Genomic DNA, 16,231 nt, shown 5'->3' on the forward strand with positions numbered 1-16,231 from the left:
ACAGGCTTCTTATATGACCATAGGCAAGTCACTTAGTTTCTCTGTGCCTCGATATCTCCCATATCTAAAATGGGACTAATAACTCCTTATAGGAGTGTTGTGAAAATAAATGTGTTAAAGACTGTGAAGTGCTCAAATACTACAATGATGGGGAAGGTAAGTACCTGAGACCATCATGTCTTGCTGCCTGAGCCAGCTTAGGCTGGGAGCACTATCATAGGCGGCGAGTTATATTCCCGCGTGGTGCCCGGGCACCAGCAATATTCAGAGCCCGGCTCCACCAATATTTGGGGCCGGGTGTCCCCACCTGCCCCTCCCCCGAGTGTTCCCCGGTCCCCCTCTTGCCTTCCTGGGGCCCCAGAGCAGAGTCACTGTCTCTTCCCTGCAGCTCCATGCTGCCTCCCTGTAGCAACTGATGCTGCAGGGTCCTAGTGCCCCCCATCTCGACTGCCAGGGCAGACTGACTCAGCCTGCCCTTCCACCTCAGACCCTTCCCTTTTCTGGCGGGACCCTCCAGCAGCACAGGGCCCCCTCTTCCCCCTCCCCCCTCCCCCCACCTGCAGTCACCGCTCCTGCCCCATGCTGGGCAAGGAGGCAGCCCCACCCCTCACCCACAGTGAGGCTATAGTCAGGGGCAACAGCAGGGGAGGAGGCACACGCAGCATCCCCCGGCATCCACCACGGGGGAGGCAAGAGAGATTCCTAGACCTGAGAGAGGCCCTAGGAGCACATGCAATGACAGTAGTGGGGGTGAGTGTGCTGCTGGGGGGGGGGCGGGAAAGGGAGGCTCCTCCCCCAGAGCTCGCTGCTGCTGGCAGGGAAAGGGCTGTGGGGAGTCGTTCTCTCTGGCCCCTGTCCCAGAGCAGCCTGCCTGCACCCCAAACTCATCCCCAGCCTTGCCCCACCCCAGAGCCCACTCCCCAGCCAGAGCTTTTACCCCGCACCTCACCCTCAACCCTCTACTCTAGCCCTGAGCCCCTCCCACACCCCAAACACCTTATTCCCAGTCCCAGCCAGAGCCTTCATCCCCCTGCACTCCAACCCTCTGCCCCAGCCCTGAGCCTAACACCCCAAACCCCCCAGCCCCAGACAGAGCCCTCATCCCCCACACTCCTCCTCTCGCCCTGAACCCCTCCCACACCCCAAACCCCTCATTCCCAGCCCGACAGAGCCCTCACCCCCTACATCCCTACTCTTGCCCTGAGTCCCTCCCACACCCTCATCTGCAGCCACAGCCCTCACCCCTGCACCCCCTCCCATCCCCAAACTCCCTCCCAGAGCCTGCACCCCAATCCCCTGCCCCAGCCTAGGGCCTGCACCCCAGACCTCCTCCTCCCCCACCCAAACTCCCTCCGAGAGCCTTGGGCGGGTGGGGGGGCAGAGTTTGGGCGGGGGCGGGTTCTGGGAACCACCAAAATTTCTACAAACCTGCCACCCCTGAGTACTATGTCAGGCAAATAGTCAGCCACACCTTGGTAGAGAGGCAGTCTCCCATATTTTTAGAGTGATGTCTCCAACTGACTGAGCCAGCAGTACTGACAGGCTCTGACAGGAGTTTCATCCAGCCTCCTCAGCAGTAGGGAAATTTGCAATGATGTCTAGAGGGAGGGGTGATTGGGTGGGATTTCTCCATAGAAAATCCCTGTGGAAATGATGGTTATTTCTCTAAAGGGATCTTCCTGCCCTGCAGCTCTAGTTATAAGAATGGAATATAGTGACCCTAATTCATAGGGCCTGACACTGCAGTGCCTCACACATTCATTTACACCTGTGCACAGTAGGTTTAACATGCTACCAGTTGGAGTGAGCAGAATTTTTCATTCACTTTGCACAGGTGTCAACGGCTAAACAAGATGTGAGGCAGTGGAGAACCAGGCCTATAGCCGTTAGCAGCCACTTATGCATATGCATCCGAAGAAGTGGGCTGTAGTCCACGAAAGCTTAATAAATTTGTTAGTCTCTAAGGTGCCACAAGTACTCCTGTTCTTTTTGCAGATACAGACTAACACGGTTGCTACTCTGAAACTTACCTTCCTGAGCAATAGCCCCTGGGTCAACGTTCTGCAATTGCTCATGGAGCTGCAGGGACCTTTCCTTCTCTCTCTCTTTTTCCTTCTCCCTCTCGCTGCGCAAAAGCTCCATCTCTTTCATTTGCTTCTGGCGCATTTTCTCCTGAGCTGACTTGGATATTGTGACGTGGATCTGGACACAACACAAACACACCAAGGTACACAAATGATACAGAAAGCAGGAAACACTGTGGTACAATGTCACAAACACTGATACGCTTCAATATACACCTCAATAGTTTCAGAAGCAATTGCCCTCCCTGCATATAATTAAACAGAAAAGGTACTTGGCCAGACTTACAAGCGGTGTAATTTTCATGTCTTTAAGTTACTGCGAGTGGATGGAAAGGGAGTGGGTGGGATGGTTAGGGGGTCACAGGAAGGCAAGCAGCCAACAGGAAGGCGTCAGGAAAAGCAAGCTCCTCTATTTTAATTTACATCCTTGCTGGCCATTGAAGGGCTGTTGGGCCCAGCATCACCTGGAACAGGTGAGGTCAGCTACCTCTCAGCTCAGACTGATCAGCTAGAGGTCATAGAGAATCATAGAATGTCAGGGTTGGAAAGGACCTCAGGAGATCATCTAGTCCAACCCCCTGCTCAAAGCAGGGCCAATCCCCAGACAGATTTTTACCCCAGTTCCCTAAATGGCCCCCTCAAGGATTGAACTCATAACCCTGGGTTTAACAGGCCAATGCTCAAACCACTGAGCTATCCCTCCCTCAGGTGATTATAAAAGCCAGCAAGTAGCTGAGTTGGGGTGGAGAGCTGCGAGGAGCAGGGAGATTCTGGCAGGAAACCCCTGAATAAAGAGAGAGCTATAGGAAGTAGGTTGGTTCCTGTTGCAGGCCTGGGAGCAGGGTGACTCTCAGACAAGGTGGCTGGTAAAGTGGGAACCTGCAGAGAATGGACAGGCCTCTGCATTAGAAGGGAAGGGACAATTGAGGTGCTGAATTTATGTTATCTGGAGGAAATAAAGCTGAAGCCCTGAGAAAAGGACCTGACCCGACTCTGAGGATGGTGCCACTCCTTCCTGGGCTGGGTAGACAGGCCAGTATCCTACACACCCTCTCGGTTGCTTCCGATATTACAACCCTTGCCTCCACCGTCTCAGCATGTAATTCACACTCACCAGTGGGTAACTTGCACCACCTCTGAATTCACATCAGAAACAGAACTCATCCTACTTAACCTTATCACTATTTCCCAGACAATAATTTCTGCTTCTCCTTTGTTCAGAAAAAATATACAGCGAATGTCTGACTCTTTAACTTAATCAAACAGGGAAGAGGGTCCCTGACAGAGGAAGTTTATTATTTTTATTATTAGTTGTGCTTTGTATTGCAGTCGTGCCTAGGACCTCATTGTAGGAGGTACTGTACAATCACTGAAGAAAAAGGATATCCCTGCTCCAATGACCCTAGCACATACATACCCTTCCATTGCTCTCCTTCCAATCATCACCCTTTAAAAGATGAGGGCTCGATAGGGGTCCTGTCTCCTTGGCCTGGCTGAGGGAGAGGGTTGTTAATGGCAGTAAATATTCAGCAGGCTTCATGCTACCGGTCAAGCCATTTTTGGGAGCAGGCAAAATGGGTTCCAGAGTTCTGAATTCTGATAAGCCAAAGACACATACCATATATTAGTGCAGCAAGCAGCACACCAGCACCAACAGGTTGATGGGACTCTGGCTTTTTGCATCTGCTGTAGAAATTACATTTCTTGAAATACAGATCTACTGAGTGGGGGAAAATGCTCAGTCTGCAGCCCCTGGGGAGCCGCTGTGATTGCTGAAGAAGGGTGAAAATAAAGATTTTCCCTGTGGAAAAAGAAACATTTTCCTATATCTTCCCAGCTATTCAGGCCTGAGTAAAGCATTCTCCTTCCCTGAGTTTACAGACTTTGTGTTCATGTGACGCTTCTACCTTCTGACACCCCATGTATTAGGTAAAAATCAATTATTCCTCCTCTCTATTGGCAAATTAAAAGCTTTTAAAGAAAAGTTTTGGGTTGTTGAAATATGAACAATAAAATAAGAATCCTGGTTGCTGCAATGAATTTCCCGCAAGTGGATTCATTATCAAAACTAGCAGCTCAGCCCCTGAAATTAGCACCTCTGTCCACACCCACACGCTCTAGGGGACTGGGTGTGAAAGTTTCCTTTAATATGTATAGCACAGGGCATCTGATGCTGAATTACTCTCCAACAGAGCTGCTAAGGCTCATAGAACTAATAATTCCATGCACTGCTTCACAAATCATAAAATCATACCATAAACTAAACTAAAAAAAAGAAGATATGTTTTAAAAATCAGGAATTTTTTTCACTGGCTGGTCAAGCCAAAGTCTTATCAACTAAAGAGATGGATTAACTTTAAAGGGCAGTTCTTCTCTGAAAAATAGTTATGTAAAAACATCACCTTCGTAACTCAGCAAATCTGCTCCTTGGTTATATTTATAGTCATAGCTTCATAACAGCAACTAAATTAAGCGTTTGCTTTTACTCCTGGCACCCCTGGAGAGCCCACACAGCTCTGGGAGAGGTAAGCTGGTTTCTATTCCTTTTCAAACATTATCAATAGAATTATTTACTAAGTTCCAGTGGTTATATCTGTGTAAATCCACTGAAGGTAATGGGGTAGCGAAGGTGTCACTCAAGGCTTAACCTAAAAATACTGGGGTTGCACACGTGTAACTGAGGCCCTAATTTAACTCACAGAATATTCTCAGCATGAGAAAGAAAGAACTCAGCTTGACTCTCGATCCAAGGTTGAGTTTGCAGGGCTGGTAGTTAGGGGAACAAAACATTTTTAAGAGTCAACTGATCTCATTTGATCTGGGGTAACTGAGAGGTGACTTAATAAATGCCTTTGATAAAATAACCAATAAATGCCTCTTTTACAGTTGTAATATTTAGAACTATACTTTAGGAGGTTGAAAAGTTCAGTTCAGATAAGCACTCCAGTGTGAATCCATATCTGAACCTCTTGGTCCAGTAAAACTGGGCTGGAAAGATCGCAAGAACAACCTCTGTCATGGAGTTTTGGAATTACCAGTGAAAAAATAAACAAACAAAGTGGATCCGACTGGTATAGATCTCAAAAAAGGTTCAGTTTGGGTTCAGTTCAAGTTTAAAGTGAAGGTTCATGGGGGTAGAAGGGGCAAATGAGGGCATTTCTTATTTTGTGTGAAATGGTTCATCTCTCTCTAACCTTGAATGGCACCAACAGCCAGTGCTTAATTTGTAATGAAAGAGGTACCAGGGTTCACGCAATTAGATGCCAGGGCTCAAGCAATATTTTACCTTCATAACTGATGCAGCAAGCCCAGAGGTGCCTGGGTTATGAACTGCCAAACCTAGAGGTGCTAGAGCTCAGCATTAAGGCATAAATTAAGCACTGCTAACAGTCATATAGAGAGGCAAGTTCCCATCTAGTAAAGTGTATGAGACAAAGGAGCTGAGAAAATGTTTTCTATTTTATTTATGAGCTGTTGGGGGTGAACTTCTCAATCCCTGCCATCAAACATGTGAAGTCATCTATTGGATCCATTCACATCTGGCAAGGCCACCTCACTGCTTCCTGGGTGTCTGGACTCTGGGTTAGTTTTCTAAAGTATCTCCCTCTAATAATGAAGGATTGTGGAATGTTTTTCCAGTAAGACATTTATATAATTTCACCTATGGGTGTGTGGGGGGGAGAACTCCCTGTGTTCATTTTATGACAAAATAAATACACGCCCTGTACATACCCAGAGATTTAAGGATCTTCTCCTCAGCATTGCTGTCTGGCCTTGACCTTAAAACAATTGAGGAGAAAAGAATTTATGAGGAAATATAGAGGAAGAGAGAGCATTTTAATGGAGGAGAGGTTCCTTGTCAGAATCACCATCACAGAGCAGGAAATGTAACCCACAGGTTTCAGTTTGCTGGCAACTGCTTTACAATGGTCATTGGGTCCATCAGTTAGTAAAGCCACATGAGGGGCAAATCCTGCTCCGACTGAAAGCAGTGGGTCACCTCTTTGGATTCCAGCCTTGTGTCCCCCAATGCAGCTCAGGAGGGAGGGGCACATTAGTGACTTTCAAACATCTATATGGTCCTGGTTCCACTAGAGGTTAGGCTGGTCCTACAGCTCAAATCAGAGCAGCCACGTTTACACTAGTGTGAGAGAGAAAAGAATCAAGCTTTGTCTGTTCCAGTTTTAGATCAGATTGTGATTCAGAGATTCATGGGTTCATAGATTATAAGAAGGGACCATTGTGATCATCTAGTCTGGCCTCCTGTATAACACAGGTCATAGAACTTGAATTAATTCCAGTTTGAACCAAGGTATATCTTTTTAAAAAACAACTAATCTTGATTTAAAAGTTGCCAGTGACAGAGAATCCACCTGATTCTCAGTTCCACTGATGTAACTTCCCTAACTTCCCCAGAGGGAAGAATTAGGCCCTTCTGCTCTTAAAGAAATAAATAATTTATCTTCAAAATCTATTTGTGAGTAAGAACCTAATAAGTATATTATGATGCAACTAGACATGTATATACAATATCTTAGTGAAGTATATAAACTGCAATTGTAGCTTAACACTATTTATTATTATATCAAGCATAAGGCTGACAGGTAGTTTTCCCCAAGCACAGAAGCTAAACTAATAAATGGGGATAATACTTATAATGTATATTAATTTTATAATCATCCCATAGTTCCTTAATAGAATCATAGGACTGGAAGGGACCTCGAGAGGTCATCTAGTCTAGTTCCATGCATTCATAGCAGGACTATGGCCTTGGCTACACTTACAAGTTACAGCGCAATAAAGGAGCCCCGGGCGCACTAGCTCACTCCCCATCCACACTGGCAAGGCACATAGAGCACTCTGACTCCGCAGCTACAGCGCTGCTAGTACTCCACCTCGGCGAGTGGAATAGTGTTTGCTGCGCCCCCACTGCAGCACCGCGGCGCCAGTGTAGATGCCCTGGTCCTATAGTGCGCTCTGATCGGCCTCCAGAAGTGATTCCAACAGTCGACTTTCCCACTCCAAACTGGTTAGCGACCGATCGGTAGCTGTCTGGAGTTGCTAGCTTCCAGATTGCAATAGCCACCCACTTCTCCACCATCAGGGCAGCTCTCAATCGCATGTCCTTGCACCGCAGGGTGGGGGCGAGCTCCTCACACAGTCCCATGAAAGTGGCTTTTCTCATCTGAAAGTTCTGCAGCCACTGCTCGTCATTCCAGACTTGCATGACGATGTGATTCCCACCATTCATTGCTTGTTTCCTGAGCCCAAAAGCGGCATTCCACGGTGGTCAGCATGTCCGTGAATGCCACAAGCAAACTTGCATCATATGCATTACTCGAGTCGATATCATCGTTGGAGCTCTCACTGTCACTTTGGATCATAAAGAATAACTAGACTGCCAAATGTGACATGCTGGCGAGACTCATCAGCATATTCCTCAGCAGTTCGGGCTCCATTCCCACAGACCGAAAGGTAAGAGAGAGCACGCAGTACAAAAAACGTTGAAAGATGGCGCCGGGATGCGAACCGATACATCATGGGGCATTGGGACAGGACCCAGAATGCCCTGCAGTCTATGCCCCCTTCCCACAAGCCACAGCACCAGAATGGGAAGAGGTGCTCTGTGGGATAGTTGCCCATAATGCACTGCTCCCAATGCCGCTGCAAATGTGGCCACGCCAGTGTGCTTGCAGCTGTCAGTGTGGACAGACTGCAGCGCTTTCCCTACTGCGCTCTCTGAAGCCAGGTTTAACTCACAGCGCTCTACATCTGCAAGTGTAGCCATGCCCTAAGTATTATCTAAACGATCCCTGACAGGTGTTTGTCTAACTTGCTCTTAAAAATCTTCAATGATAGAGATTCCACAACCTCTCTAGGCAATTTATTCCATTGCTTAACCACCCTGACAGTTAGGAAATTTTTCCTAATGTCCAACCTAAACCTCCCTTGCTGCAATTTAAGCCCATTGCTGCTTGTCCTATCCTCAGAGGTTAAGAACAACATTTTTTTCTCCCTCCTTGTAACAACTTTTTATGTACTTGAAAACTGTTATGTCCCCTCTCAGTCTTCTCTTTTCCAGACTAAACAAACCCAATTTTTTTCAATCTTCCCTTATAGGTCATGTTTTCTAGACCTTTAATAATTTTTATTGCTCTTCTCTGGACTTTCTCCAATTTGTCCACATCTTCCCTGAAATGTGGCGCCCAGAACTGGACACAATATTCCAGTTGAAGCCTAATCAGCACGGAGTAGAGTGGAAGAATTACTTCTCGTGTCTTGCTTACAATACTCCTGTTAATACAACCCAGAATGATGTTCGCTTTTTTTGCAACAATGTTACATTGTTGACTCATATTTAGCTTGTGGTCCACTATGACCCCCAGATCCCTTTCTACAGTACTCCCTCCTTGGCAGTCATTTCCCATTTTCTATGTGTGCAACGGATTGTTTCTTTCTAAGTGGAATATTTTGCATTTGTCCATATTGAATTTCATCCTATTTAGTTCAGACCATTTCTCCAGTTTGTCCAGATCATTTTGAAGTATAATCCTATCCTCCAAAGCACTTGCAACCCCTCCCAGCTTGCAAACTTTATAAGTGTACTCTCTATGCCATTATCTAAATCACTGATGAAGATATTGAAAAGAACTGGACCCAGAACTGATCCCTGGGGGACCCCACTCATTATGCCCTTCCAGCATGACTATAAACCACTGATATCTACTTTCTGGGAACTGTTTTCCAGTCAGTTATGCACCCACCTTATAGTAGCTCCATCTAGGTTTCATTTCCCTAGTTTGTTTTGAGAAGGTCACGACAGTATCAAAAGCTTTATTAAAGTCAAGATGTACCAAATCTACTGCTTCCCCCCTATCCACAAGGCTTGTTATCCAGTCAAAGAAAGCTATCAGGTAGGTTTGACACAATTTGTTCTTGAAAAATCCATGCTGACTGTTACTCATCACCTTATTATCTTCTAGATGTTTGCAAACCGATTGCATTATTATTTGCTCCATTATCTTTCCGGTTATGGAAGTTAAGCTGACTGTTTTGTAATTCCCTGGGTTGTCCTTATTTCCCTTTTTATAGATTGGCACTATATTTGCCCTTTTCAAGTCTTCTGGAATCTCCCCACTCTTCCATGACTTTTCAAAGACAATCGCTAATGGCTCAGATATCTCCTCAGTCAGCTCCTTGAGTATTCTAGGATGCATTTCATCAGGCCCTGGTGACTTGAAGACATTTAACTCTTTTTTGAGTTTCAGATCATTGAAGATCTCCTGGTTAAGCCAAGGTGGTCTCTTGCCATACTTCCTATCTTTCCCACGCAGTGGGATAGTTTGCTCTTGTGCCCTTAATAATGTCTCTTTGAAAAACTGCCAACTGTCTTCAATTGTTTTTCCCCTTAGACTTGCTTCCCATGGGATCTTACCTATCAACTCCCTGAGTTTGCTAAAGTTTGCCTTCTTGAAATCCATTGTCTTTATTTTGCTGTTCTCCCTCCTACCATTCTTTAAAATCATGAACTCTACCATTTCATGATCACTTTCACCCAAGCTGCCTTCTACTTTCAAAATTTCAAAATCAGTTCCTCCCTATTTGTCAAAATCAAATCTAGAACAATCTCTCCCCAGTAGCTTTCTCCACCTTCTGAAATAAAAAAATGTCTCCAATAAAATTCCAAGAACTTGTTGAATAATCTGTGCCCTGTTGTGTTATTTTCCCACAGATGTCTTGGTAGTTGAAGTCCCTCATTTACCACCAAGTCCTGTGCTTTGGATGATTTTGTTTGTTGCTTTAAAAAAGCCTCATCCACCTCTTCTTCCTGGTTAGGTGTCTGTAGTAGACCACTACTATGACATCACCCTTGGTTTTTACCTCTTTTATCCTTACCAAGAGACTTTCAACAAGTCTGTCTCCTATTTCCATCTCAACCTCAGTCCAAGTGTATAAATTTTTAATATATAAAGCAATACCTCCTCCCTGTTTTCCCTGCCTGTCCTTCCTGAGCAAGCTGTACCCTTCTAGACCAATACTACTTGTTGTCTTTCACCTAAGAGCACAAAGCATTTTACAAATATTAGTTAATTAAGCCTCACAACCTCCTGAGAAGTTGGTAAGTATCTGGGCTCTCATTTTGTGATGGGAAGACCAAGGCACAGAAGGGATTAAGGCCTATATTTACAGAAATGGCTTCTAACTTTGGTAACTAGATACCCAGTTGATAATATGTGCACCAGCAAATTGTCGCAGAAACAAGTATTTGCAGATGCAAAATTCTGTCCTCACAATGAGGGGCCAGACTCAGGTCCAGCTGAAGCGTGGGTCTTAAATGATTTGCCCAAAATTACATAGTGAGTCATTCTGCAGTACACTTGTAACCGTGCTGGTCCCAGGATAGTAGAGAGACAAGATGGGTGAGATAATATCTTTTATTGGACCAACTTCTGTTGGTCAAAAAGACAAGCTTTCAAGCTACAAAGAACTCTTCTTCAGGTATAGTGAGTCAGTGGCAGTCAGGAATAGACATAAGAACATGAGAATGGCTACACTGGGTCAGACCAAAGGTCTATCTAGCCGAGTATCCTGACTTCTGACAGTGGCCAATGCCAGGTGTCTCAGAGGGAATGAACAGAACAGGTAATCAAGTGATCCATCTCCTGTCACCCACTCCCAGCTTCTGGCAAACAGAGGCTAGTGACACAATCTCTGCTCATCCTGGCTGATAGCCATTGATGGACAAATCTTCCATGAACTTATCTAGTTCCTTTTTGAACCCTGTTATAGTCTTGGCCTTCACAACATCCTCTGGCAAGGAGTTCCACAGGTTGACTGTGGTTATGTGAAAAAATACTTCCTTTTGTTTGTTTTAAACCTGCTGCCTATCATTTGGTGACCCCTAGTTCTTGTGTTATGAGAAGGAATAAATAACACTTCCTTATTTACTTTCTCCACACCAGTCATGATTTTATAGACCTTTTTCATATCCCTCCTTAGTCGTCTCTTTTCCAAGCTGAAAAGTCCCAGTCTTATTAATTTCTCCTCATACAGAAGCCATTCCATACCCCTAATCATTTTTGTTGCTCTTTTCTGAACCTTTTCCAATTCCAATATATCTTTTTTGAGATGGTGCAGTATCTGCACGTGACCACATCTGCATGCACTCAGGAGTCCCTGGTTCCTACTCCTAAACCGTAACCACTAGAATATACTCCCATATATCTGGAGTGATTTTGGTTCATATCAGACATACAATCTACAGTATTCACATAACTAGTGTATACTAGTATACAAATATCTTGGAGTGCTGACTGTGACAAATAAACAAACTACTTAGATGAGATCTGTAGGATGAGGCTACAATGGAAGGGAAGAAGATGCCAGGAAGACGTTTACCTTAAATCAGCAGTCTCCTGTATAGTGAGAGTAGCCTGGTCCAATTGCTGAGAGCTTGAAAGAGGCATTGGAGAATTGCCAGAGTCTCCATCAGGTGGTCTCACTGATTTGGGAATAGGTGGAATCAAAGCAGAACCTAATGACTTCCTCATCTTCTCATCATTGCAATGCAAGTACTGCTGGGAAGTCTGGAATTGGAAGAGTTCAGGCCTCACAGGGTTAAAGTTCAAACTGAAACAAGTAACTTTCACCCTAACTTTACAAAACAGTTCAATCCAGCTCACTGATTATGCAGAGGCAAGTGAGGTTTAGAAGGGAAGGCTGGTCACATGGGTTAGCACAGACAGGAATTAATTCTGTTAGGCAACAAAGTGGAAGATCTCTGCAGAGATAGAGGGAGTATACCTGGAGGGCTAACAGCCAGCATTCCACTCTAACCACAAAAGAAAGTGCACCTTCTTCCATGCACTGTGTAGTGGACTAGCACTGTCAAACTCTCCTCTCTCACACTCCATTGAAACCTCAGTCAAGAGGAAGAAGCTATCTGAGGGAGGGAGAATTGATGGCACCCCTATGCTCCCGAGCTGGGAAAGGGGAAATGAAGGGAAAGCAGTAAGAAAGGGGCCAGTGCCCCACTCTGCCTCCCATCTAAGTATTTTTATCGTGCTCATCACTGCAGAAGCTGTGCACCCTCTGCCTATCTTTCCTCCTTCCCGCCATCTCCCTGCTTTGCCAGTGTAGTTTCTGGGAAGCTGTTGCTCTTTCAGACTTTCTGATTGTACTGGGATGAGTTTGGATTGCAGTCCCATGGCTGTACCTAAACCACCTACCATACACCAGTGAACTCCAGCCAATTTTCTACTGCTTATTTCACATTCTGTCCAAATATACTTCTCTAACGTCCATTTTTTCCTGTTATTGCCCTTTCTACAGACCCTCATCAGCCTTTCAGCCCTGACATTAATGTGATCACTGGATCCTAGGTGCGCTCCAATTTCCATCTAATTTATCATATCTGGCTCATTGTCAGTTATCAACTCCAGTAGAGCCGCCTACCTTGCTGACAGTGCAATGTGTTGTGTATGAAACCATCCTGTACTATCTCCATAACAGACAAACATTTCTATTGGAATGGGTCCCCTTCTGGGTCATCGATATTGTGACTGGGAGAGTGGAGGAATGGAGAACAAACATTGATCCTTTCTTAGTTCTCCCATTATCTTCTTCACTGTCAATTGCCAAATTAATTCCTAATGAAAATCCAGTGAAGCCAGTAGAATTATGGTAGGCCTGGATCTGGCCCAGTATCTAGATAACTTAAATCCAATGCACTAGCCTTTTGATAGGCTTCCTTTGTTTGCAAAAGTATTTTCTAATCACCTTCCTTCTCCTGTGTAGTGAGGTCTAATAGCTATAACTCCTGTCACCCTTGCAGAGTCAACAAAGTTAATAGAAAGGGTGCAGTATTCTATCCCTTTTAGGGTATCCTTAGTAGAATTGTTTGCAAAGTTCCAGTCAGTTACCCCTGCGCAAATCCACGCAAGGCAATATGGCTGTACCGGGGCTACTGAGGGTCTCACTTGAATTCTAGAAACTTTATTAGAGTTGATGATGGACTTTTGGATTCCAGGTTGAGTTTGCAGGGCAGGCAGCTACAGCAAACACCTTCATAGTACCTTTGATATGAAAATCATTGAGACACGATTGCATCTTTTGCTCTTTACACAATATTAACCATAAGGAACCACACAAACACAGTTGGGTCACAAATGCCCATGTTTACTAACTATATTGAAACATGCAAGGCCTTACTACATACATATGGTGCCTCTGACTGGTTTCTGGTGGCTTCTCCTCAAAACACAGAACATGATGAGCACTATTTAAAAAGATACAACCCAATTCCTATACAGTACAGACTCTAAACCCATAGTACCTCCATGATGCCATCTTTAGAGAGTAACTTTTCATAGTACAACCACACTTCAGATAGGATCCTAGACTTTACCCATGTCAGAGGAATCTCTTAGAGCTCTGTCAGGCACTAAAACTTCAGAGGAACCATATTTGGTTTGGTTCAGTTTTCTTATTCAATGCCCATTTACCTCTTGGGAAGTTGGAGTCAGCTCAGTGTGGGTCTCACCATGGCTCCAGCTGATCATGCCATTCTCCAAGGTTTTCTGCTCCCTTTCATCTGTGCCATTGGCTTCTGGGGAGGTAGGGATGCTTTGAATGGGAGGCATGGGCTTGGAAGTTAGCAGCAGCCTTTGAGAGGCAGATCTGGAAACAGCTGGCTTCAGGGCAACCTCCTTGGGGCCACTGGAGTCAAGCAAGCCTGAAAATCAGAAAAAAATAGCACTAGGGATACTACCTTTTAGATCCAAGATAACAGAGATCTGACTCCAAATCAGGTGACTTTCGTCAAAACGTGTAGTTAACCGAATGGTGAGAATTGTGTTCCCATGGACACATGTTAACATAGAGAGGCTACAGCCATCTGCAGTTGAGTGGGCCAGTCACATCCATCCAATTCCATAGAAATACCTCAGATAACATGATGGTTTTCTATGCTCCTATTTACTATTTGAAAACTGACATCTGGATTCACATGGATTAAGAAAACAAACTTTTAAACCCCTGTGAAAGAAAGATTAAAGCAGGTAAAGGAAGGGGGGAAAGGAAATATAGACAAGATGAAAATATAAACCAAGCAAAAGTAGTGGCTCCAGATAGTTAAAGCTCTATTACAGCAATCAGTAACATAAACAAGGATGAACATTTGTCATTTTTTCTCCACAGGAAAGGAAGGTCTCCTCATTTTTGTCCTTCAAGAATGTTTTGATGCTAGCATCCACATACAGATCCCAACACTCTGGGTGAAACCTGGACATTGCTGGCAATTGAACTGAGTATTTGTCGGTGTCACATGCTAATCCCTCTATTCTTGGAAGGGTTTCATTTCATCAGAGATAGCAGATAGGCACCCAGCTTTACCTCTGTGTGATGCAAATAAGCCCTCAGAGATCCTCCTCTTCTTGAGCTTGTCCTTGATCTGAGCAGTTTCCATGGCCGCACTGCTCACCTCCAGTTCTTTGGGATCCTGTTTCAAGGTGGGGCTGTCCAAGCCCTCTAGAGAGGAAATGGCTCTGGGATAAGGTGGGCCCCCATCTCCACTCCACAAACATGACTGTTTTTTCATCTGGACTTTCAGTACAGACTGAAGAGAGGCTGCAGGCCAATTTAAAAGCAAGAGTCAAGTAAGTCAACCTCACTCATCAAGAATCCATCAGTCAATTTGAGATATTTATTTTATTCTAATTTTTAGAGATCAATTTAATTTTATTTTCATTTTGGATCAAAATACTATGACCCTAGTGCTTGTTAAGAGTGCTGCATTGACTGGCCAGGAGAGTGAAGCTGAGGGTCCCACCTCTACTAATGAGAAGGGAGCATCATCTCAGTCTTTGGCCTCTCTGCTGGGACTGCCCTCAAGGATCCCAGTGGCGGTGGTTTTTATTCAAAGGAATATGGACCATATTGGCAGTTAGAAACAGGACTGTGCAACATACACCAACAAACAGTCCTCAGATGGTCACATGCAGTTTTCAGCTGAGTTCTATTAGCAAGAGGACAAAGCCCAGCTACTAATCAGTGACCTTCAGATCTACTTAATGGCGGAAATTCTACCAGAGGAAGGGGGTGATCAGCACTTTACCAACAGCATTCTCTGACTTGCAACTAGTTCCTGGAATCATCACTCACGGCAAATGAAAAACAAAAGGGTAGATCTGGACACCAGGCTCAGAGAGTGCCTCCCCTTCCAGGCAGCCAGGCTTGCAGCCTCACGTTTCTATGTGGCCTAGGCCACAGGCCAGTCATTCTGTCCCCATCCTCACCTTCATCTGCTGTCGTCCATCTGCTTCCATACAGCTGCAAGTTTGAATCGATGCTTCCCCCTCGCAGCGATCTGTATCTGGGTTTGATTTTGGGGACACTCCCACAATACACCGCAACAGGGGCTCGGTACTTAGCTTTAAATTAAGAACAGTACAAATAATCCAAGTGTGTGGTGCTTGAAAAGAAGGGGGGGAAAAGAACAGCTGTCCCCTTTCACAGATTACACATCAGATAGTGTGGGCTAAACCCTGCATTCCTGGCTCAGGCAAAAACTTCATTGACTGCAGCCTCTCTAATCTAACACTCATCACTGAGGTATCTGACTGCCTTGCAAAATTACATAATTCCTTGTTAGTGATCTACCCTGTATTTCCTCTCCTCTCCTGGCTAAGGTTACTGAACCTCAAAGAGGTCAAGCTTTTGCAAAACTCAAACCATCTGGAAGGTTCACAAAACTAGATAAAAAATCCTTCTTTCCTTGTAATTCAAATCCAGGCTTCTTTCCTCCAAGAGAGACTCAATTAAGAATTATTTTACCTAACTTCACCTTCACCAAATTGTGTCAAACCAACCTGATAGCTTTCTTTGACTGGTTAACAAGCCTTGTGGATAGGGGGGAAGCGGTAGATTTGGTACATCTTGACTTTAATAAAGCTTTTGATACTGTCGTGACCTTCTCAAAACAAACTAGGGAAATGAAACCTAGATGGAGCTACTATAAGGTCTTGAGACTTTGGAATTGCCAAAAAGCCGAACATGTCCGGGAAAATGCCGGCCGGGCACTTCCCCTCCCGCGGCTGTTCTGCTCCTCCCCTGACTCTTCGGCTCTGTTTAAGAGCCGGGCTGCCCGA

General features: G+C 45.0%; 1 protein-coding gene across 1 annotated transcript in view; it reads right to left on the reverse strand.

The window, feature by feature from the left end:
• The window catches only part of TOGARAM2 (TOG array regulator of axonemal microtubules 2), a 44,072-nt gene that overhangs the window by 27,176 nt on the left and 665 nt on the right, over positions 1 to 16,231 (reverse strand). Inside the window, exons 2-8 of the mRNA XM_034764764.1 lie at positions 15,380 to 15,514; positions 14,478 to 14,711; positions 13,589 to 13,818; positions 11,484 to 11,671; positions 5,817 to 5,863; positions 3,502 to 3,680; positions 2,031 to 2,202 (exon numbers count right to left, since the gene is read on the reverse strand). Coding sequence (XP_034620655.1) covers positions 2,031 to 2,202; positions 3,502 to 3,680; positions 5,817 to 5,863; positions 11,484 to 11,671; positions 13,589 to 13,818; positions 14,478 to 14,711; positions 15,380 to 15,514 — 1,185 coding nt within the window. The remainder of the gene's footprint in view (positions 1 to 2,030; positions 2,203 to 3,501; positions 3,681 to 5,816; positions 5,864 to 11,483; positions 11,672 to 13,588; positions 13,819 to 14,477; positions 14,712 to 15,379; positions 15,515 to 16,231) is intronic.

This window comes from Trachemys scripta, chromosome 3 (assembly GCF_013100865.1).
Source record: "Trachemys scripta elegans isolate TJP31775 chromosome 3, CAS_Tse_1.0, whole genome shotgun sequence".
Taxonomy (NCBI): domain Eukaryota; kingdom Metazoa; phylum Chordata; order Testudines; family Emydidae; genus Trachemys; species Trachemys scripta.